At 22.5% G+C, this 26,297-nt stretch overlaps 1 protein-coding gene across 2 annotated transcripts; it reads left to right on the forward strand.

Annotated features, from left to right (window-relative positions):
- The first annotated feature begins 1,423 nt into the window (after nucleotides 1-1,423).
- LOC112599746 lies at nucleotides 1,424-14,963 on the forward strand. Of its 2 annotated transcripts, XM_025346798.1 has the most exons (6): nucleotides 1,424-1,555; nucleotides 1,732-1,837; nucleotides 11,100-11,175; nucleotides 11,610-11,757; nucleotides 14,551-14,647; nucleotides 14,736-14,963. In XM_025346798.1, exons 2-6 carry the CDS (start codon nucleotides 1,735-1,737, stop codon nucleotides 14,879-14,881), a joined length of 570 nt encoding a protein of 189 aa, XP_025202583.1. In that variant the 5' UTR covers nucleotides 1,424-1,555; nucleotides 1,732-1,734; the 3' UTR covers nucleotides 14,882-14,963. The 2 variants fall into 2 exon arrangements, with proteins under 2 accessions (XP_025202583.1, XP_025202584.1); XM_025346799.1 differs by lacking the exons at nucleotides 1,424-1,555; nucleotides 1,732-1,837 and adding an exon at nucleotides 3,362-3,403.
- The last annotated feature ends 11,334 nt before the right edge of the window (nucleotides 14,964-26,297 follow it).

The raw sequence follows: 26,297 nt of genomic DNA on the forward strand, positions 1-26,297 counted from the left end.
AACAGTGACACTTTAAAAAGCTATCGGTTTAGTATTATATTGTGCACTGGTGTTGTATACTACAGGAATATATCGATTACCTATATGCTAATAATTATCTTTTAAATATTGAATATTTTAAAGTGCTTAATAAAAAAATGTACCTACCTATTTATTAAAAAACTAATAGCTTCAAATAATTAATGAATGTTACTAACAAGCTGCAATAATATAGTTATTTAATTTGATTATGTGTGATGTTTGATTTTATAATCAGAAAACAATATTTTGTTTAAACTTACATTCGTCATTACATTTTAATTAACTTTATAAAGTTAAAAATTATAATTAATGATAATTATTGATAATAAATAATATTTCTACGTCATATTATTATTTAGAATTACACGGGATTTATTAAAATCATTTAAGTGAACTATTGTAAACTATTGAAATATAATGTTTTAATTGTAATATAAAACATTAATTTAATAATTTAAACATTATTTGAAAAACGTTTGATTTTTTTTTCGATTAACTACAACTCTTGACACTATTTTGAACGTAGCATAATCTCACACGTTATGGTTCAATTTAATTTAGATATAATTTATAGTCCAATATGATTTTTTGTATTAAATTTTTAAACTTTTTTAGTACAAACAATATGAGACTCTTTAAATAAAAAAAAAAAAAAACAACTTTTGTATATAAATTATTATTGTGTTTTGTTATAAGGTATTAAAAAATAAACAATAATTTTAAACTTTCACCAAAGTGTACATAGAAAAGGCTAATATAATATTTTTAGTATTTCATTTAAAACATTGTTAATTGATTATTAAATTTCTGGTGTAAAAAAATAAAAAAAATATGACACACATATTGGTGGATTGTTTAAACGACCGGTTATTCATATTTCAAAAATATAACATTATAACATTTTATTTATATATGTTTGTGCCAAACTTGTGGTGAACTTTTTTCCGTTAAACATCTCTTCATCTACTGTCAAACACATACAGAATCGAGAAAAAAATCAAGAAATTCCGAATAACATCTATGAAGTTCTCGGCACTATTAAAGATGACCTCAAAAAAGTTATTTTATTTCTTAAATATATTGACATGTATAACTCTATTTAATAATCTATTTTTTTTTTAGAATTTTTTTAGACATGTTTAAGATTAGTTAAATTTAGTAAATTTTAACCAAAGAAAACGTATTTGTTTATAATACGTATATAAATCTGTACTATACATTTGGTAATGTAATGCAGTGTTAAGATGCTTATATAATATGTATCGACATGTGTACGTACACACTACACAGTATTATGGTGGTACAGTACCGTATGCTACCTGTTGCTCGTACACGATAGTTTAAAAATAAACCATTTTATAATCTATGATATGTTACTACCATTTTATAATTTTAACCTTCCTCCTTCCCCGAAAATCGCTGTGACAAATATTTGATAACATTCAGTTAACCATGGCAACATGTCGGAAACATTGCGTTTGATCAATTAGAATTATTGCGTGAAATATTATATTGTACAAGAATTATTTTGGAGGTTATTAATTTTTGTAATTTTTAATTTTAAATAAATGTATTATACACACACACATACCCTATACCCATGTTCGTGTACATATAACGTGTATAATTATTTTATTTTGAAAGTTCGAATCTCTACGAATTCGTGTCCTTACCACAATTCAATTCAACTATGAATTATACATTGTCTAGAAGATGAACAGTTTCGTTAAGTACGATCCCGGGTTCTCAGCCAGTGAATATTTTGAACGCACCCGATGCATCGATGCCGATTTCCGAAGAATGATCTACGACTTGCGTAAGTTAATAATTAACCATCATGATACTGCTTTGTTTCAGCGAAATTATTTTTTTAACAATACACCGCTGGTGCCCTTGGCCATAATTTAATATATTGCTATCTCTTGACACAATATAAGGGCACGAAAAAAAAAAAAAATCATAATAATTGGACAAGTTTTTCTGTAATTTAAATTCGTATACTTGCCTCATAGATACAAAAGTTATGGAGAATGTTATTTCTTCATTATGCTGCGGGTCGTGTGTCCTGAGGAGTATCGTCGAAAGCCAAAAAGTTTTTGCGCAGCTCACGATCATAAGAGCCTAGATGGAATAACTTTCACCTGTAATTTCCTCATAACATTCCATGGAGTCTTATTATTATGTTGTACTGTGAGAATTTAACACTTTTGATGTAAAAATACAATAAAAGTATCTACGTTAATATTATAACATTATATAATGTTTCGCATTCCGTATGATCGGGGCTACTTAATACTAATATTTTAATTAATGACGACAAGGTAGTTAAATATCAAATATATGGTTTTAGCTAGTACGTTTATTAATCTGATATTTTCATTGCATGGCTGTGAAGTTATTGAATTTTCAGGTTTTTTCATAATATTATTTAATTCATTGCTAAGCAAGGTAAAAATAAATTTATTTCATTTTACAATGAATATTTTTAAACTTCACGCGTTTTATACGTAATTGATAAATGATAATATTTCAAAACTTTTTTAGTTAAAAACTAAAAAAAAAATGTCCATTATTCTGTACAATTCTATTAAATTGTATAAAGTCTATTAATACGTAGCAAATATTTTTATGTTTAAATGTTTGTATTTATTATATTTCTTAAAAATATTGAACATAGATTGCAATAATTTAATATTAAAACTAAATTGCTTAAAAACTATGTTTTTTTTTTTTTATTGTATTCAAAACTTAGTTAATATTTTTGAATTAAATAATTTAAATAATTTATTGCTTTTTTTTTTTAATATTTATTTGAATATATACAATCTGTAATAGTAGTTACAATAAGCATATGAGCTGAAAAGTACAGTTGGTAGTGAAATCGTGAGGGGAGTAGCTACCCAGCAGTAACATTCGTCCAATTTATTGCTGAGTTTTTTTTAAGATTATATACATAGGTTATATGAAAAATGTTTTCATCATTTAAATAAATAACAATTATATTAAATGTGTATATTTTAAAGCATATCATTTTTTCTTTTTTAAGTATACGTTATCTCTTTTTATTTTTAGTATTCTTTTAAAGTATTATGTTATAAGGTTCACTTATATTAATTTTAATTATTTTTTTTTTTTTTTTTTAACTATTATAATTTAATTTAATTTTCACTAACTAACGTTACATTATACAAAAAAAAAAAAAAAAAATTACTTAAAATTATAGTTTCAATGTTTTTCTTTAAATATCTAAAAATTGTGATAGATTTTGAACATACATTCATTTTTTAAAGATAACAGTGATTAATTAATTATGTTGTATGCTAGCGTAACTGAGTCAAATTTTTTAACTGAAGGATCGTCAACTACATTCTGCCACACAAAGGTATTTTCTTCAAATAAATAAGGTTATATGTTAAGCCTTATTTTATTAAAATATAAATAAATTTTTTTTTTTTTTATTTACGTTGATGATCATACAAGTAGTTGGAATAACACTAAATACTTATTGTATAGTACTTACCTAATTATATGTATATATATTATATTTTACACGTTTATAATCGAATAAGAGTAAGTACTTATGTTTTTATGTTAATTTTATTGTTTTAAAATTTACAATAATTTTCAATATTTTAACATTTTACAATGGTTCGTCAAATGTATAAATATTTATCTGTTATTTTGAGATGCTTTTATGGTAACTTACTTCTAAATGCTTAAGATAGTTCAACGCATACTTCAGTTCTTCATAGTTTTAATTTATCTAGATTATCTAACTGTAGAAAAATTACAAACCTCTCGTTTTTTTCAAATTATTATTAATTAAGAATTTTAAGAATTGATAATTCTGAATTAGAATGTTATGTACTACATATATTCAAAGTTTGTTAATTACTATATTTAAATAAAGTATCGTGTGATCTGTGTAAAATAAGAAATCTTGTAAGGTATGTAAATAATTTCAAAACTGCTAAATAAAAATTTATTATTATTGTTATATAGGTTTGATTGAACCAATATACACAACGATAGAATAATTATATAAAATAATAGCATTTTACTACTAATTCTTCAGTGTAAAAGAAATTTAAATTCAATATTTATATTTTAATGAATTTACTATATCTTATTGATCAATCTTATAAAATCTAGAATAGATTGTTATACTATAATATTTTAGTTTAAACACACTTGATTATTCTAAATTAGCTATTATATAAAGCATGATATTATACATTTTATACCAAAATTTTATTTTATTTTGTGAAAATCGTTGTCGTTTTAATTAAGTCTGAAACACTTAATTCATGTATAATGCTTAGTTCATGATGGTTCCCCGCATTATCTTTGTCGCATTTGCAATATTTTATTGTAGATTACCATTATAATTTATACCGGTTTTAAATCCATTCCAATTGCCTTTAAGGACATCAGTTTCTGTTAATTCGTCGTAAATGTTATATTTTATGCTAATTTCTTATCTTATTTTATAACTTTCCCCAATATTATTCCAACGCATTCTTTAACATTTCGGTGTACGAGTCACATTATCTGTACTCAGTTCTTATAGTTTCGTGTATTTGTATCGTTAAAATCCATTCACCTATATTTTCTCTAAAAAAATTAACACTAGAGTGTAATCTAGTATGTATAAATAAAATTCTGTGCGTTCATATAGTAGTTACATCAATAATATATCAATAACGTTGCGTTTAATAATAATTTTTACAAGGTATAAAATTATTAAATTATTCATGTTTAGAATACTAAGAAAAGTTTTAAAAATCACAAACATCATATTATATCATTAATACAAATTTGTAATTAACTCATTTCATTAATGATGTTCTTAATAGCGTTTATTGCTTTTTAAACTTTTTTTATTGTTAATTCTCAGTTACTAATAACACAACATAATGCAATATCACATTTATACCTCGACTAACTCAGTTGATAGAGCATGAAACCTTAATCTCGGGATCATGGATTCGAGCCATACGTTGGATATCATTTTTTCGTATACATGGATCGCTTCCAACATACTTTATATAATTATTTAATTATTTAATAATTTAAAATATATTACTTTATTATTACAAGCAGTGTTCTATAGTGATCGTATCATACAATAGCCACATAATTAACCATTCTATTTCCTATATTATATTTTATATACTTATTACTTATATTATAACAATGGTATTAATGAATAACCAATACTTACTGACCAAGGAAAAATTACAGTAATTGTTGTATTTTTTTTTTTTTACCTTATTTTAAATAATGTATTAATTTCTATTGTCATTTAAGTAGTAATCTAGTCGCAAGTGTATGACTCTATTTAAGTTGTTACTTATGACAATTATAACATAAATATTTTCTTAATTTAATTTTTAAATTAAATTTATTTCTTATTGCTACTTAATTAATTTTACAAATATCAAATGCCTATTAATACAACAATATGTATCCAAATATTACTATTAATGTACCACAATTCATTAAAATATTATTGGTGACAATTTATTATCGTGAAAAAAAATATTTTGAAGCATGAATTAAAGTTTAGTTAATGTAACTGAATATTATTATTCTACAATACATCATAACATCATGATTTATAAACAAAAAAAAAAATTCTATTACTTTAATAGTATGTATGAGTTTAATTTTATAATAATATTGTATTGTGTTTTATCCCAATACTATTCAGTTATAATATAATGATATTTGTTTAAAAATTATTAATCTTTAACGCTGTAGTTATATACTGCCGTGTGTTTATAACTTTTTTAAATTATATCATATTGTCCTAAAGGTGAAAAGTAATTATAACTGTAATAACTAAATAATATTAATCTTTTATAATCGAATGGAAACATTATATCATTTAATAAAATATTATGATTGTTATATTTTTTTGAAAATTTATTTTCATTTAATAAAAAACAAAATGTATTCATAACAATAATTTATTAAGTTTTTAGTCTTTGAATGTTATTGTGATCTATTGTATTTTACTTTATTTAAAACATGTTTGGTAAAATTTTTATTTTTATCCACAAATGATTGTGAAATTCAAAATAATTAAATAATATAATATAATTGTTTATTTGTTTACATTTATTTCTAATATTCAATTTTAATTAATATGAATTTAAAAGTTTATTACATGTTATAAATATAGTAAGTAATTTTAATTTTCTAAATGGTAATAAATTAAATTTTATGTTAAAGGATTATTTAAATAGTTTTAACAAATTGTATGTTTTTGTTTTATTAAAAAATTAAAAATTATGTTTTAATATAATGTAGCATGACCTAAATCAAGAGAAAAATATATTTGGATCCTTCGCAGAACTATATTCGGGAACTAGAGTAGAGAACCTTAAGATTACTACCATATAAAGTAGCGATAATATTTTTTTTTTAGTTTTGGGTATTTTTTAAATACTAAAAAAAATGAATTATTTAGGAGAATATTCCATTTAGTCAACATATGTTTTTTAATTAAAAAATTGAAGGTTTGTTCAATTCAATTAATTTATTCATTAAAAGTAGAATCCGGCACAGAAAAATTATATTTAAACAAATAATTCATGTTAACTTTTTTTAGATCATCGTTTTTGTTTTTTTTTTTCATTTTTTTAATGTTAGCAATACTTCCAGTGTAAAAATGTGTTCAATTACCCAACCAAATCAAAAATAAAAAAAAATAATATTCGTTGACGTGGTTTTTTAAATGATGTGATAAATGTAAACTTGTAACAGTTATATTTTAGGTATAATATCATTAACCTCTATGCACTATCATGTCTATGATCCCTCCCACCCCAAAAAAAAATGTTAATTGTCTTAGAATTTTCTATTATCCAAATACACTGTATATTTTTGTAACACCTAACCAGCTTATATTATACGTTTTGAACCAGGAGTTCAATTATTTACCTGAAAATTCATAATTTTGTAAATATTGTGTTATGTATTATCAAGAATTTTATAAAACATGTAAAAAATATTTCAAAATGTAGAAACATGTACCAAAAATTACCCTAAAGTGATAAAATAATCTTTTTGTACAATATTAATATGTAAGTGTCTTACTACCGTTACTATCTTATAAAACTCCAATTTTTACAATTTATATTAGATAGGTAATCGAAATTATAGATATTATTTAGTTTGATTGCAGCGATTAAAACACAATTTAAATCCTTAGACATGAAAAATAATTTGTATCATTATTTACGTTGTTACACTATTATAAAATATAAGAGTGGTCATTAAAATAAGTTTTTCGTGTATATACATTTTTAAGCTGAAAGTAATCGGTGAATTGATTGATCATCGTTTTTTTTTAATACATAGATCGCTAAAAAAATTGGTGCTTATTATCAATATAACAAAAATAATATGTTTTGTTTATAAAACATGGTATTATATTCTTTTTAGTTTGTTTAATATCCCATAAATTTGCACACTCTATGTAAAATTAATCATAATCTAGCTTAACCATTATTTAATACCATTTGGTTGTATATATATAAGTGTATACACTTTATAACTGTTAGATTTATTTACATTATATTATAAACTGTTTTATCTGCATGTTTATATTTTATAGAATAAGTGGTTAATCAGCAGTGTAAAAATGTATGACACGTTTTAATGTGATTATGTTTATTATCCTTAATAAATATTATTGTCATAACTCATTTATATGATAATTATTTATTAGTTTTATAATAATTTATTGATTACTAATCTTCGATTAGAACATTTATTTATTTTTTTACATTAAAACTTTTATTCTTAACAGACATATGTTATTAAAATATTTATGCTATTATATTTATTTCTGAGCACTAACACCTCATGTTTGATAAAAAAGAAATTTTGTTGTACTTGCTTGCATGTTATTTGATTTATTATGTAATAAGTTATATTTTATAATTATTACGAAACATATCCTAGAATATATATCATATAATATATAATAATTGATAAGTAAACAAAATAATAAACAAATATTTTTGAAAATACAAATATACTAATTTTGTAACAATTTGTTTGAAATTAATAAATTTGAATTTTATTTTATTACGATTTCTTGAGAAAAAATATTATTTTTACTTATCAAAAATTTGTTTTAAATTAATTGTATAGTATTAAAATTAAAGAAATATTTTTTTTGATTTAAGGTTATTAAATTTTAAATTAAAACTGAGAATGATTTATAATTTTTTTTTTTTTTTTTTTTGATCTGTCATAAAAATCGTTCAACATTGAAAAATAAGATACAATAACATTTAACAAACAGCTTTTTTTTTTAATTTAATAGAAATATTAACGTTTAAAGACTAATTACATTCAATGTTTGAATATTTGAATTTAGGAGTTTTTCTAAATTCCAAACCACTGAACTATAAAGGCAGAACTTTTAAATCATAAAAGTACAAATAAATAATGAATCAAATATGACATTATTTTAATAAGTTAACAAACTGTACATGAATGCGTTTCCATAAAAAAAAAATAAACCATTTCGTTATTTTGACAAATAGGTAGTGTACACAATACTATACGCTATCTTAATTTTATTTTTGATCGTTCAATCAAACATACTTCACGTAAAAAGATTGATATCATAAATCATATTATAATTTTACGGTGTTTTTGGAGAGATAAAACACTCACATAACTTCACTGTAAAACTAATAACATAGTCGTCTGGCTTGGACTCTAAAAATGAAAATTATCACACTTATCGTTTATATAATATGTAATATGTATATGTATATAATATTATTTATAGTATATACATAATAACAGAATATATTTTTATATCTTTCATTTGTTTAATAATAATATATGTTGTTTTTAATGTTACTTACATATTAACGTGAGTAGAACGTTTGACATTTATATGTGTATGAAATATTTTTCTTAGTAAATTATATGATACGACATAATAAGATATTTTACAAATATTATTTTGAGAAGACATATCGGGATAAATTACATTGCATTTTTATAAGCTACGCAATAGTTATACTACCCCATATTGTAGCAAATAATTTAAACATATAATCCCTAAAACATAAAACAATGTTTCACGCTTGTTATAACTTTATTGTAATATAGGTATAAAGAAAACTTAATTTCGTTTAAAATAATATTATACAAAATATGTAAACTTTTTTTTTATTAAAATTAATTTAAATTAATGAAAAAATATATTGATAAATAACTAATTATTTTCTTGTATTGATTAAAGCAACTATAAGCTCAGAGATAAATCATTATTTTACTGATAAAATATCTCTAAAAACTATAATTCTGTAGTATTTATATATTGTTTTGTGATTATTGAATATTTTTAAAATTATTATTTTATAATAATATTAAGTAAAATTCACGAGAAAAAAAATGCCAATCATAGCTGCATAATAAAAGTAAAAGAACTTCAAGGATTTGATTTTAATTTGTATTAATACATAGGGTATGACGCGTTATATACTAGATAGCTTATATTTTGAAACGATGAGGTGGTTACTTTCTGATAATAAGTTAGAAAGGATAATAAGTGATAAGAAGGTTTAGATGATTGTGGTTGGTTTTATGCATTTTTATTTTTTATTTTTAAGGGATTTGTGTGTGTGTAAGTGTATAACTAATGATTGGATGTTATGATGTAACACATGAATACCAGATATCGTTAGTATTAGATGAATATTAATAGTTTGGACTTATTTTAATAATTTCAAGTTAAATTATTTGGTTTACAAATATCATAAAAAATATACTGATAAAGAACGAATTAATTGATTATAAACATGAAATTTGTTTTCTAGAGAGATATATAAATGGAGAAATTCCCTTAGTTTATAAAGTCTTAAGCTTAAAAAATATGTTTTCTTTATAGTTAATGTCTAGGTTAATCATTTAAAAAGATAGAATTCTATGTATTTTAATGAGTATATAAAGTGAGTTTATTTTCGTGGATTTTCGTTTTCCGTAAAGTGTGCTGTTTTTGTAATCTGCAATATATAATATGTTATGTAATGTGGGGTTAAAGATTAAGTTTATTGCCTTGCAAAAAGCCTGTTTTTATGGCAAGAATACTAGAATTATCACATTTACACCATACTACAAAAGTTCGAAAAATAAGACATAATTTTTAAGCAAGGAGAAGTAGAGTTTCTAGAAAGAGGAGTTTGAAAAACACCTGAACAAAATTTTTGGATCTTATGTCATTACCTCATTAGTGATATTATAAATTAATTTGTATTGTACTCAGCGAAAGGAAGAATTGAGTTTATCCAAGTTGGTAGAATATAATATAATATCCAAACTATTGTTAAAAATATGATTAAGAAAAATAATAGACTTATTGTGCAATTGATTGAAAACTGTATTGGATATCAGTAGGTATTTGTTATTTTGTATATTGTTAATAATGTACCAAATTTCAGAGATTTTTAAATGTTGTGTAAGAAGGTTATTTGATACATGATAAGAGTCGTTCTTTTCATTCATTATTTTGAGTATATTTCAAAGTTGTGCGTGAATAGAGTTGTTTTAATGTTTGAAATAACTAAAAATGGTATATCTGGCACAGAGAAAGTGTTTAAACTTTTTAATTTAAGATATTTTTTGCTATGTTTCAAAGAAAATAACTAAGGTTAATATGTAATTTTTAATAATTAAGTTTTAATTGTTTAAATTTAATTTATCTATACATACTTATATTTTACCATAAATTTGTCATAAGTAGTCTGTCATATTTTCTGTATTTAGTTTGTAATGCTATAAACTGTTTATTACAAATCGATATCATATTTCTAGAACTTTTTTTTTTTTAATACTCACATTTTTTTTTTAGTCATTAGCAGTCAATAGGTAATTTATATACATTAGTTTTGTGTAAGTGTAAATTTATAAAATGGACAATTATAAACAGTTTTATACGATGAAGTACACCATAGTTTTAAATCGATGTAAATAACAAATATAACAACATGAAAATAAACTATTATTTTTGTTATATTTAAAAAATCGTTTTTATATTTTTTTAGAAATAGCGATGTACAAGACAACATATAATATATCGTTTTATTGGCCGGAAAATGTACCCAAACGCAATTATTATCAGTAAGTATTAAAACTTTAAATATTTATAAATACACATATACCAAAAAAATTAATTTATTAATCCCAATGTAAACTACATTAATTTACCTCACAAAATTATTAGATTATATTTTTACATTATACATGTGCATATCAAACTTTCCATATTTTCAACTTTCAAGTTCATACAATTTTAACATTAGTCATTTTGACATTTTTGACTATTTATAAATTGCTTTGTTTAAATTTTTATGGTGGATTCTAAGTTATAGGTATTATACTTTTATCTTCTATACCAATAGAAGATGAAAGTATATGCTTAAAATATGATATCTACTTCTAATGGCATCGTATCTAATGATATAATGTAATGTGTTTATGATTTATGTACAATTTTTTGTAATATTTTAGTTCATTATATTTAAAAAAAAATTTAAAAAAAAAATTAATTAAAGAATCGAACCTGGATTTACTACGATACCGAAGCCAAATGATGATCAGTATAAACAACTGTATACACCTGAAATTTTAATATCCAGAAAACTGAGTGAAAATAAAAGAATTGTACCACCTTTGGATTACTCAATAAGTATCCCATCAATGGTATGTACCAATCTATCATATGTTTTAACATTGAATATAAAGAATATAATATTTTAAATATAATAAAATATTTTTTATGAGAATTATGAATAAAAACAATTCATTTTTACATATCCCATTTCCCTATATTATCTTTAGTTGATATATATTATTTATTTTACATTTATACCTGTAGTAATATTGAATAAATAATTAAGCCATGTATTTATGTTAGGTTCAGTTTTTAAGTACATTGAGCTATATTTAATTACATATCGTAATAACAAAATTTCCCTATAAGCATATATCAAAAAAAAAAAAAAAAGACAAATCAAATAAATCCTTTGTTTAGGTTTACGTTATTTCATATATTAAAATTTCATCTTAATATATATATAAATATGATACACTGAGTGTATATTTAAGTCTTAGAAAAACTATAAATTATTCAGTTTGTTTATTTATTTAAAAAACAGTACGTGATGTATTATCATGAGAGATCGGAAATCTCAAAATTCCTTTATTTTAAATACACTTTTTAGTATATTTTGATTCATGTATTTTCGTTTTACTTCCATGAACAATAAACCGACTGAAGTAGCGTAGACTTTGAACGGTTCGACAAACATAAACGTTTCAACGGTCCGATTTAGACAAAATACAAAGGTTTTTGTATTGGGTTTTATGTAACGTGTATACACGAGTCGTATTTCAAAAGTTAGCCAAAGAATAAATATTTCAAGAGCCTGGGCTTTATAATATATTTATTATATACCAGAAAAAAATGCAATCATGTTTTTTTTTACGTATATGTCTGTTTATCAGAATTATTCAACGTTATACAATTTTTTTTACTTACTTAAAAATAATAATAAAATTCAATAACTATAAATTTTAACTTTAATATATCTACGAAAGAGATAATATTTAAAAAAAAATACTATAATGCGATACAATTTCATGATTTATAAAATATTAACCCATTATTCATGGTTTTGAATATATGCAATAGTATATATATATATATATAGTAAAGATATAATATTTAACAGCAATATTCAAATCGTACAAACAATAAAAATGCATTTAAATCAATAAATAGTAGTTATTTATATTATTTTAAATCTTTAATATTCTGAATATACAATAATATTTTTTATAAATGATTCGCCTTATTTATTTAACATACAAAATGCGTGTTAGTGCTTATATACAGCATTTTATTTCAATTGTTGTATTATATCTTCAATTGCATAAAACAGAACGTTATTAATTTTCAATTCGTTAATATAAAACTTACTTAATATTTCTAAAAATGTTTAAACTATATAAATCGTTATAATTAAAATATTCGAATAAAACTAATTATGTAATAAGATTATATTTTCTTAAATTTAAAATATTAGTTTACTCATAATATTATATTGTCCAATTAAATTAGGTTACTTAAATTTAACATTTTACTTATACATTTTAAATACTCAAAATTTTTTTAAGGCTTTACAATTTTTCATTAGTATTTAAATCTGTTAAAATAAACTTAAATGCATGTATGCTATTTATTGTTCTTATTCTTAAGATTTAAGCTTTAACAAAATGTATTGTATAATATACATATTAATAATATAAAAATTTATAGTCTTACCTTTTATACCGTTTGTTAGTACAGTAGGTTTAAATACATAAAATATATTATTATTTTTTAGTAATTATAAGACATATTATATTATAGGTATAAACAACATAATGTGTTTATAACATTTTAATTTTAAATAAATACTTGATTTATATGTACAAAATTTAATCGGTGAAAAATGTTGGTCAGTAAATCAATTGCTCAACGTATAAAAAATGTATACTTTTAACTAAGAAATATATTTTTTGGAAACTCTAAATTAAGTACAATTAAACTTAAAAAGTCGATTAATAATAGCTAACCAATCAAAAATTAAATTATATATTTTATATATTATTCATATTAATATGTATCTAGTTTGAAGTTAGTTATAACTAGGGCTTGCATTTGAAAAAAATTGTTATACGCTATTGATAATTAAAACGTTATACTAATTTTGAGTTTATTGTTATTTAGAATTAAAACGTTATTCAATGTTTGCGTTTATGGTTATTCAGAATTAATTTTTTTAATATATTTTTTTAAATTATAACTATTGAATAATTGGAAATTAATTATTTCATTTAATGATAAACTATATAATATAACGTTTAGCGTTATGTTTTGTTTGATGATATATCATATATTTTGTTAATCGTTATGTTTTTTTTTTGTGTTAGTTAATTATTTATGCTTATAGTTTTCCGTTATAATTACGTTTACAAATTTCAATAGTTTTTTGTCAAATATAACATTATTATAATGTTTACAAACTCTGGTTACAACAGTTTATTTTAATTTCAGTTATAAGTTCATTGAAAAAAAAGAAAATTTAACTTATCAAATTGTAATTCGTGCTAAAATTATTTATGTGTTTGAAATAGTACCTGAATTGAAAATTTAAAAATTATAAATGCATAATATTATATAAGCAGTTATAATAAATTATTATATATCAAATAAAAAAATATTTTTTGTTTCATTTTATTTAAAGTTGCTTCCTATTTTCTGGCCATAATTATTATACATTTTTATCTTAAAATAACATAGTTTAAAAAAGAATAAGTGACGACCAATAAAATTGGATATAAAAAATCGTATAGTTATTGCCGATATTGATAGTTCTGACACTTTTACTAAATAATTATTTTTATTATTCACTCCAAAATACAATTTAATAAAAATATCATCAACTACAGTGTCAAGACGAGGATTTAAATGACTCTGATACACACGCGAAGTCTTTGTACCAAGAGAGTTACATAAATTGGACGCCAAATCAAGCACATAAAAAAGGTTCAACTAAAGTCTAAAGTTATATGCTTTTTTTCTTCTTACCTATATATATAAATTGATTGGTTTTATTTTTTCGTTTACTCGCTAGAGGAAACATCAGAAGAGTGGGCTCAGAAATGGAGAAACGAGTGTCACAACGTTCGAGATGCCGACGATTTAGTGCACGACTTATCGAATCGAATAATCAAATCGCAAAAGATGATATTGAGTAAAAAGAAGATTGGCTATGCTTAGTAAAGAGTATTGTTTCATAGATTGAAATTTTGATAACTATTTTATTATAATTAAAATGTTAAAAAAATAGTAATTTGTAAAAATAAACAATTAATAATTTTGATTTAAGAGGACATTTTTATATTCAATTCTATATTTAGTGAGTGTCATTGATGGATGGCTTATTATATTTCGTGTTTCGTGTAAATATATATTATTTTTATGTTAGTTCTTCTCTTTTTAGTTGTATTAATGTATAATATATATACATTACATTTCACTCTGTACCACGTGTACTCATTGTGTCTCTTAAGTAAATATTGTATATTTCAAATAAAGAAAAAAAATTCTTTATTTGAAATATAAAATAAACAATTTTAACTAGCTGATATTAAAAGGTACTGATAATTTTAATGTAGGTACTATCTATTTTTATTGAGTATACTAATGGTTATGAAACAAATAAAATAAAAGAACATAACTTATTTTATAATTTTTGTCGGTTTTCAGTATCATTAACTAGTTTTTAACTCAATGAATAATAAAATTTTTACATTTTAAATTGAACATAATTATTTTTATTATTTTTAAACTTGTTTTACAATATATAAAACTTTTTTTGTGTATTATTTTGCAATATTATAATTATAAAGTTTTAATTTTTAAACTCAATTATAGTTCATTTTTTATAATAATATAAAGTATATTAACAATGAATAAAGAGAACACGCCTTTTGTGTAGTTCTTTTTAAGGTCCACTTTTAATCGTATAATTAAATTGCTTGTATAAATCGACTAGTTGTACATGATTATTAATTAATATTTCTTAAATCATTAATATATATTTTTTATGAATATATTTAGTTTTATGCATTTTAATTTTGATAAAAACTTATATCAAAAAGTCGATGATGTGAAAACATTTCAATCAGTGGTTTTACTTAAATTATACTTGGATATACATTCATTTAAAATTTAATGTTTTTAATGTACTCTTCGAAGATAAGATATAACTATTAATGTAATAATTAATTTTAATTATATTATATCTAAGTTAGTTTTTGAAAATTGTAAAATTTTATAAATTTAGAACACACCGATATTTTTTGCTAAATTTTTTTAGCAATTAAATATCTAATAAATTTCCATTGTTATTATTTTTTTATTACTATTATTAATATACTTTATAATGTATCTAAATAACATAATACATATTATTCAAATACATAGAAAATAATAAAATAAAATATTAAACGAAATATCACATTATAATATTATTGTTATTTACATCATAAAATATTACTATTCTGAGTTTTTAATTTTATTTAATAATCTGTTGTAAGAATAATGTTTTAAAAAAAGTTACCCAACCGTGAAATTGGATAAAAAGTAATTTTTCTGAGTAGTCTTGTGAGGAGTGAATAATTTTGTTTAATATCAAAATTTGAATTAAAGTAGACTTACTATTTAATATTTAGTTATATTTAAGATTAAATTATAACACTTAAAAATGATAAATTATGTTTTTAAATATTATACATTGTGTATTTAAGCACAATAAATAAAAAATATATGTATATTAATTGACAGTATTATAAGCAACTTTATTCTATTTTATTTATAATTTAATATTTTATCAGTGAATAACATAAAAAAAAAACACAATTAATGCAAATTAATGACATATATTTTTTTACACTATTCACAATAAAAATCTAATATATAGGTATTTTTCATAATTATTTCAGTACTAATATGTATTAAATTTATAATAATAGTAGGAATTATTATGTATGAATAATTTGAGTATATTTGTATGCGAGTTTATTGGTAGTTAAATACTTTAATTATCTTGAGTAAAATGATCATTACTAGTATTCGTTATTTACATAATATATACCTTTAAAAAGATGTATACCTAATTTATAAATTATAATTCTTCAAATAACATAATCATCATACAATTTATTTATACGATATAAATTTAATTTATTTTCAATTTTTAAGATATTTATAAAATTATTTTTATTTTTTTAAATAATTTTAAACTGTAGAATAATCAAATAGAAATATTTAATTTGAATATGTCTTAAAATCTACAATACAATTAAAGGAAAATTATAAACAGTAAATATTGAATATACGGTTTTAAATAAAAACGATTCATTAATGATAATCAATGGGTGTCTTAACTTTTATTATTTCATTATAGTTTAGACTTTAAATCATTATTAATAAGACAAGACAGCACTGTTTCAATTTTATTTTACAAGTTCTTTGAATTATAAACGATTTTTTTTTTTTATTCATTAATAAATAATTTAAATGTAGATATGAAATAATACAAAGGTTCAAAAGATGCAAATTTAAAATATTAAATTTTTTTTAAATAAAGTATTTTTGATGATTATCAAATATGAAAAGTGTAAAAACTGTTATGCGTTAAGTTTAATCATTTGAGTTTATTTCCAAGTAAAAATGTGATGAAAAAAAAAAAAAAACTTGATGTAAAAGTAACAGTTATAAAATTTAATAAATTCTACAGCTATTCAACTTATATTGTTTGTAAATATATTTTTTTCACCGAATTAAAACATTTTTGTACAAAATTAAATATTTTCTGGGTATAAAAGATGATACAATTATACAATTATTTATTATATTTCATTATCAAAAGAATATAAATATGAGATTATACCCTTAGTTATTACTAATTATATTTATCAAATATATGGAATCTATTGTTTTTAATACTATACTTAGGTTAAGTAAGTTCGATAAAAACCAAATTGTTTTAAATAAATCACTATTTTTTATTTTGGAACATTTTAGTTATTGCTTATAACTTTATAAAAACGCACCTAATTTGTTATAAATAGAGCTTAATTTATAAGATATTGATCACTTAACTTAAATCATAATATAGTGGAGTTGAAAAAAAAGTTAGTATTTTTTTGTTTTGAAACCATGACATCTGAAGTTTAGGACAGTTTCTCACTAATTTGTGGTTAATGATTAATTTTACAAAGCATTTTCTAATAATAAAATATAATGTAAACAAAATAGCATACCATTTAATCCTTGAAAATATATTCTGCTTTGGGATTTTTTAAAAAACTTGGGTTACTATTTAAGAAAAATAAAACCCTAAGCAAACATTACTTATAAGTTAAGAGAAAAAATATTAACATTACTGTGGGAAAAATGTAATACTTCAAAGTCACAAGAACCTTTTTATTCAGGATCACAAAACTTGACAGAGAAAATGAGTGTTTCTGGTTAAATGGGTCTCTTGGTATGTATATTTTATATATATATCAGAAGTAACCGGAGACATTTTAGTGGACTTTCTACCCCCAGTTGACATTATAATTACATCCAACGTAAATTATAATCCGATACAAATAATACGTTCCCTGTGGACAAATGTTGACTATATGAATTAGTGACCTACTAAATTTCTATTTCATTTTAATGTTAAAAAAATATGAAACGCAGCTACCAATTATTTATTACGACTTTTGTAAAATATTTTTCTCAACAGATGCTTATGGGCTCATAATCTCTCGAGATAATGTATACATTTGTGTTTTTTTTTTTTCTCTTAAAATGAAAGTATTATGACACCAAAAGTGCATTATTGGTTACAGTATTGTAGAGTTATTGTACAGAGTCTATAGCACAGGTATGATGATAATATTAAAATATATAACGAGGTCAAAGATACGATAAAATAAACAATAAAGAGCTATGCATATGTCTCAGTGTAGTTTTTTTTTAAATTTTACTAAGGAATTTTTTGGTTATCAGAAAGCACTACAAGTATACTAGATTTAATAATTATTTTTGTATTGTAAAAAATTAATTAATTAAATAAGTAACTTTAATGATTAAAAACGTTTTCAAGATAATAATAAAATAAAGTAGCAGTATGAAAATATAGTATATATAAATACAGGTATAGATAGAAAACTACTCTCCCAATAGCGGACATATTTAATTATACTATGATGTTTCCTATTAAGGGTTTTCTGTTAACAAGGAGTACCATTACCATGATTAATATGCAATATTTATTTTTATATCAGAAAATTCAGAAGTGTAAGCTATTGATAGTATGTCCTTTAAGGAGTTTCAATATACAAAAATTTTACTATATCCTAAACGTTCATCGGTAAGATCCTAAAATAGTAGTGTAATCGAATTCCATTTTAATCGTTATTGTATATTTGTAAATTATCTGTTGTAAAATTTAAAAAAAATAAATATATTTTAAATGTTGATCAAACTTGGAGCGGACCTAAGAGCTACTATATATTTTAGTATTTACTATACAAAATATATTAAAGAATAATGAAATAATAATAACTGACAGATATAACTAACTAACAATGTAATAAGTTTTGTTTTAATTATTGTTTGTTGATGTTAATAAAAATTCAAGTTATTTCGAAGTCGATTAATTCATATTTTCAGTTAATTCAGTAACATTCCGTAAATATAAATAAAATTAATAATATACATTTATGAATGAGTTATGTTTAACTTGCTCGTATTAAAATAACGTTACGAAATTTTTTCAAGAGTAGGTAACATTTTATTAATTTATATTTTTGCATTATGCTGTAGACTATATGATACTGGCCTGGGTTAGCACATAAGTATATTGTATTCACACAACACCGTCAACTAATAATAACAACAGTTTGCAGAAAGAGGGCTTACTACAAGCTTTTGTTTTGGTTTACATATACTCTAAAATGTACCCACACAAATACGTAATATAATAAATGTAAATATAGTAAATAATTTATATCCGAATTGCACATCGGCCGGCTCATTTTATAATCATGTTTTACAGCAATTCATTTTACTATCGATTTTTTTCCAATACTTATAATAGGTAATATATTATATGATATTACGTAGCTGCTACACGTGACGAATATCTGTGACTTCATTTGTACACGTTTTTGATGCATTATTTACTCTAACATTATAGCTATTTATTGGTATCTTTTGTTTCTCTAATAGATTTGACAATATATAATTCTCTTTCGTATAAATGTTGAAAACCAAATAACTCACTATTTTGATATTTTGGTTCAGCAGGCCATAAGTGCTAAACAATTTTTAATGAAAGATCATTTTCTATTATTATTTGCTAAGAAACTGATTGAATTGTATGAAACTCGAAAAACTGAATCATAAAGAAAAAATACGGACGATAAAAATATTAACTTTTTTTAATACCACATTAAAATTGTATTTTTTTTTTTTTTTTATGGATTCAGGATTGTATATTAGACAAACGTAATATCATGGTATTTATCATATTTATAGAAATATTCAATCAAATTTAAAATTAAATATGTACTCATATTAAAACTAACGTGTAAACCGGTTGGAATTTGTATACGAATAATTAATTATATAAAATGTTAGCTATATCTATAATTAAAAGTAATATAGTCGAAAAATACGTTATTGATTTTAATTTTCACAATGGCCCAAATACGCTGAACCATAGCGACTCATAAATGCTAGAAAGAAAAAAATAAATTTGGTGAAGGTTAAATAGTTAATTTACTTTATGTGTTTAAAATAAAACCAGCGCCAGCGTAGAATCAGATTTAAAAAAGTGAAGTCAATTTTCGAGTGAGTTAATTTAGATCACTTCTTGCTTGACAGATAAAAAGTGGAGTATCCAATTTGAATTAATGTTTTAAGAAGGTATATTATTATTACTCTGGAATAATGTACAGCAAGGAGTACTACAATAAACATATTAAATATTAATTTCTAGCGCAACCGCGGCAAGACAAACTGCAACATGGCATTGGCCCTTATATGCACATTTGCAAATAGATAATATTATTAAAAAGCTTGATTTAATATCCCTAAGAGTTCACAAGCCGGTACTTAGTTGTGGGTGCACATCAATGGAAAACCAAATATATTCATATTCTTATCCTTTTTAACATATTGGATACGTAGGCCACAAATATACTCATTTGTAATTTAACACATCGTAATATAAAATTAATTAAACATTTTAATCTCATTAAATGCTTTGTAAAATATTCAAATATTAACTTTTTTAAATAATATAATTTGATAGTTTGAACACTTTTATATGAATTATATAATGGCATAGAATTAACATTTAATATATGTTATATATTATACTCATTTTTAGTATGATACTACATAAAACTTAATACTATTATTGTTTAAAATAAAATCATATAATTTATAAGTTAAAATTTACATAAATATTTTCAACATTAAAATTATGCATCAATTTTTAAGAACTAAAATAACTTAACTAATACAAATATATCCTTAAATTTAAAATTAATTTAAGTAAATAATGAATGTATTAATTAAGTATTATATGTTTTCTAGTTGAGTAATTTTTAAATTAAAATAAATACATAAAAAAGCAAGTTTTATGATTGAGTGGAAAGCTTAAATCATAATGGTCTAGAATAATGGATCAGCTTTGAAGTGTCTGAGGATAGTATTATCTATTAATTTTTCGTATTTTAAGTTTTGAACGCGAATTTTTTCCAAATCCCTTTTTTTTAAACGAAAAAGTACTTGACCAAATGACATTTTGTTGACATTTTCTGTTAAATTACTCACAGAACTCTTCTGGATGAACTTCAAAAAAAAAATAAATAAATAAATATTTGTAAAAATAATTAGTTACGAGATTGTTTTGTGAAAAAACTTTGGTCAAACAAGTTTTTAGTTTAATTTGAAAATGTCTACCTGTTTATAGTTGTATACTACCGTGACACATCATTGACCACACGCAAATTTCAGCTCTAAAAATAGTTTATTTTTAGAAGTCTTCTATAAAATTTAAAACCACAAGTTTCAAATATTGTTTTTATACTTTGGTATAATTAATTTAAATATATATAAATATAGTTTAAAATTAAATAATTTCGTTGATTAAATTTAAATTTATCTCATTGATATAATAACTTACAAGAAAAAGCCTTCGTAAACATTTTAATATTTATTTTAAAAATCTTATCATACAATACATTTTATCATATGAAAAATTTCTTTTTCGTTTTATTATAAACAATGATGTATATTTTGAACTAAAAAAAATCAATTAGGTAGAACAATGGTCGAATTGAGGGAAGTTGCAATACTTTCTTTTATTTTCCTCCTCATTATACATGGTTTAGTGTTTAGTGATCTAATGCCTCGAGAGGTGTTTCTCAACGCCGATCAATACTGTTAAAAAATTAATTTTTCGTTTCGTACAGTGTCTAAAATGATTTACATTTGTTACAATTTTCAATTGTTTTTTTCTTCGCGGCCCGTAAAAGTAAATAAGCGCATTTATTATACAAGCACAAACGCGACGTCACAAACTGCCGCACAGGTATAAATGCGTCGTATATATTATTATTATACTGTAGTAGGTACAATAATATATTAAAAATTTTTATATTATATAAACACGCCGCGAGGGTGGCACAAGCACAACGGATGCTTTTAATGATAAGTTCAAACTTTTTGGCTTCTTGCCAGCGAATTATTATATTGAGTTTTCACAACGAAAAAAAGCACGAAAAATATTTAAAAAATAAAAAGTAACTCTAGGCCATAAATCACGAGAACAATAAAATGACAATATCGGTTGCGAGATCAATGCGCTTTACCGCTCGTCTTCTATGCTTAACCTTTAATATTCTCACTATTAAGTCAATAGCCCTGGTACCGTACACCTATATTAAAATAATTTATGCTACTATTGCTTCAACAACGATCTTCTCTCCATGAACGGTCTTTGCTCTTGAATTCTGCGAGTTAGCGTCAGATATGCAGACTGCAGTCAATGTTTTACTATTCCTCACAAATGTATTCCTCGGTGCTGCACCCAAAACCCAAAATATTATGTAGTATATTATGAAATCTTGTGTAAATAACGTGAAAAAGACGTACAAGCTCAATACTAAAAACATGAAGATATACAGGTATATATTTCTTTTTTAAATTAAATAGAAGGTTTATAAAACGTGATATTTTTTTTTACACCCATCAATATTAATGTACAAATACCTATACGTTTTACTGAACGCTAATAATTCCTTATAAATAATAAAATTATTGATTTAGTATAAAATAATTTTAACTGTGCTATTTTCAGAAACACATATGTTTGAATGTTTTCAAAAAGTAGTGTAAGTACAAAAAGTTATGTCTTAAAATATCATTACAAACAGTGAAAAAAATATTACACTATAAGACATTAATATACTCGTATGTAGACTTAAAAAAATAAATTACTTGAATAAAAAAAAATATACACTAATGTTTTCGACAACTTAAATTTGGTTGTAATAATGATTGTGTTAAAATCGTGTTTATTGATAATATTATATATATATATATATATATATATACATAAAAGCATTTAGTTAATCTTCCATCTCAATCATAATATATCATATTACTGATTTAATTGATGTGGTATAACAATTAATAATTATTCATTATTAGCGTAATATTTCATGCTCGAATACGCAGTTTTCTGACAAAAATCAGAAAGGGTAGGGATTTTGTGATGAAAACTGTGGTCAATTTGAAATATAATTTAAAAATAACCTATTTATATTATATTAATATTGTTGTAAGATAATCCGTTAACAGTAGAATAGAAACGAATTAACGTTTTTCTAAAAAATCAAAATCAAATATTCTGTTTATTCTTTCCAACTCGTTATTGAACAAGTTACAATCGGCATAATACGGTATACGATATTCAAAATCGCGTGTATTAAATATTATTACAAATCGTATGTATATGCCAATAATGTGTATCGACTGAAAACACAAATAAAAGTATGAACGCATATTATTATTATTATCATCATTGTATTCAATCCTACTATAAGGATATTATTTCAATATAAAATTGTATTATACAATATAATGTATTCGAATGCGATATACATTTAAAGAAACGTGCTCGACGTCTGATAACGTTTTTCAGCAGCACTTGAATATCATCGAGCATAACATTATAATGATAATATAATGGCAAAATAACACTACGAATTGTCCCCAATCGTGTGTAATAATATTGGTTTGTAAACTTGAATAAATAAACGGCATGCATGTGTTGTACCTTGATACACTCATACACACATATACTTCAAGATGTTTTAAGTTGTTCAGAAGTTCATATGGGTTACCCAAATTCAGTGATTAAAATCAAAATATTCGTTTGATTAATGCGAGTATTCAAAAAATTTTTTTCTAAAATAATAACCATATTATTCAATTTCAAACATGTTATTGTAATGTATACTATCATTTATGACTATAACATACTAGTTTTAAAACCTATATATTTCGTTAAACAAGCAACTATAATACATATAATTATTGGCTTTGTGATGAAATTATTTGGTGCTTAATATAAGTAGCATGATGTATTGTTTTAATTAATGTTTAAAAATATATGTTTTAAATGTGACATTAAAATATAACAAAGTATAATAAACCATAGAAAATGTATATATTTAACGTGCTATTTATTAAAACTCTCTGTGAAATAGTAATGTATTAATGTAACTTATTTTCTTTGCAGTATTAGTCAACTTTTGAGAATTATTTATTTTTAAAAAGCCGCTTTATTTTTAAATGTATATTCAAACGTAGGTATCCACAGACAAGAATTATTCATTTATTATACAATAGAATAATATAAGCTGGTTGGATTATTCGTTTGCGGAAGAAACACACATTTTCGCTGTTCTCGTAATACTCCACGTAGTTAACATATTATAATCACCATGAATGTATATAATATTCGGAAAAGTAAATGGAACAGAAATATCTGACTTTGCTTTAGTAACCAAAATGGAAACTCCTTTGTCTTACTTTTAATAGAGTACAATAATTTCGATGAACTACCTAGTTTGGTTAGAATAATGGTACAATTTAACAATAGCTTCATGAAATTATAAATTAACACAATATATTGCTTAGTTTCCGCATTTTTAATATGATGCAGTTAAAAAAAAAAAAAAAAAAAAACAAACAAAAAATTAACGAAAAAATTGTTTTTGGCACTGTTATATTATATTCTTATGCAATTACTTGTTTTACTTATACAATTTATACTATAATTTAAATATTATGCATCAATTAGTGTTAGAGTATTATGATAATAATTATTACTACTGTATTTAAAATAACTTTTTTTTATATTTTTATTTATTTAATACCTATAATATATATTTAAGTCTCTATATTTAGCAAAATACATTTATATATAACGTAATATTGTGAGAGAAAATATCACATGATCACATGTATAAGAGATAAATATGCTAACCTTACAATGGTATTAAATCATCAGCTAAAATGTTTTACTGATCATTGTTTAAGTTTCAGAAATTAAATATGATAAATTTTAAAAATTTAGATTTTATTCAATAAAATAATCTTGAAAAATAATCAAAACATATTTTTTGCCGTAAATACTATTATGGAATTGAATGAAATTTAAATGTATTTTGACTTTTTTGTTTGGAAACTTTTGATTAGCTTGTAGTTTGAAAACTTATTTGTATTGATACGTGATATTGAAATGCGTGAGTTAATTTTTGACAATATGTGCGTTAACTGTGAAATAATTTTTGGGTCAAACCTTATGACTGACTTTTAAATATAATCTATCGATTAAAATAGTATGTGTGTACATAACTTTATGATTGAAATACATTCAATATAAGCAAATTCCTTTCCTATAATTTCAATTTATTTCTGAATATATGAAGACATTAAAGAAAATCAAAATACAACCTTTTAGAATTAGGTATTCGGACCGAACGATTAAAATGTACAAACGTCTTTAATTTATCGAAACTTTCAAATGAATACACAATTTTATACTATACAACCTTTATACTTGAATGTTATTTATTTTTATCTTTGTAATATTTATATGTTGCTATAATTGTCGTTGTAACCTTAAAATTAAAAGTTATAAAAATAATAAAAGTTTTGGTTTAATTTTTTTTTATATTGGACATGTTATTATTATACTCGTAATTATTTTTTATCTATTAATTTAAGCACCCGTATTTGTATTATATTATGTTCGATTTAATATTTTATTTAATTACAATCGATAATAAATATCGCTGTATGTACGTGTACATGGCATAATATAGTACTTAATTACCTGCTAAACATAATATTATTATAATTCACATAAAACAGTAATTGTTTGCTGAAATTACGAGCGTTTCGTGCCCGTTTACAATGATAGCAGATATCTAAGTGTAACTACCGTATGGTTTTAGGCATTATACTTTATATAAATACACGAAAATGTCTAAGCAAACACAATCGTGAGTTACCCACCGTAGAACTATGGGACTATTCCCTGGGGAAA

The sequence above is a fragment of the Melanaphis sacchari genome, unplaced genomic scaffold (genome assembly GCF_002803265.2).
Source record: "Melanaphis sacchari strain LSU unplaced genomic scaffold, SCAv2.0 Contig54_pilon_pilon, whole genome shotgun sequence".
NCBI classification, from domain to species: domain Eukaryota; kingdom Metazoa; phylum Arthropoda; class Insecta; order Hemiptera; family Aphididae; genus Melanaphis; species Melanaphis sacchari.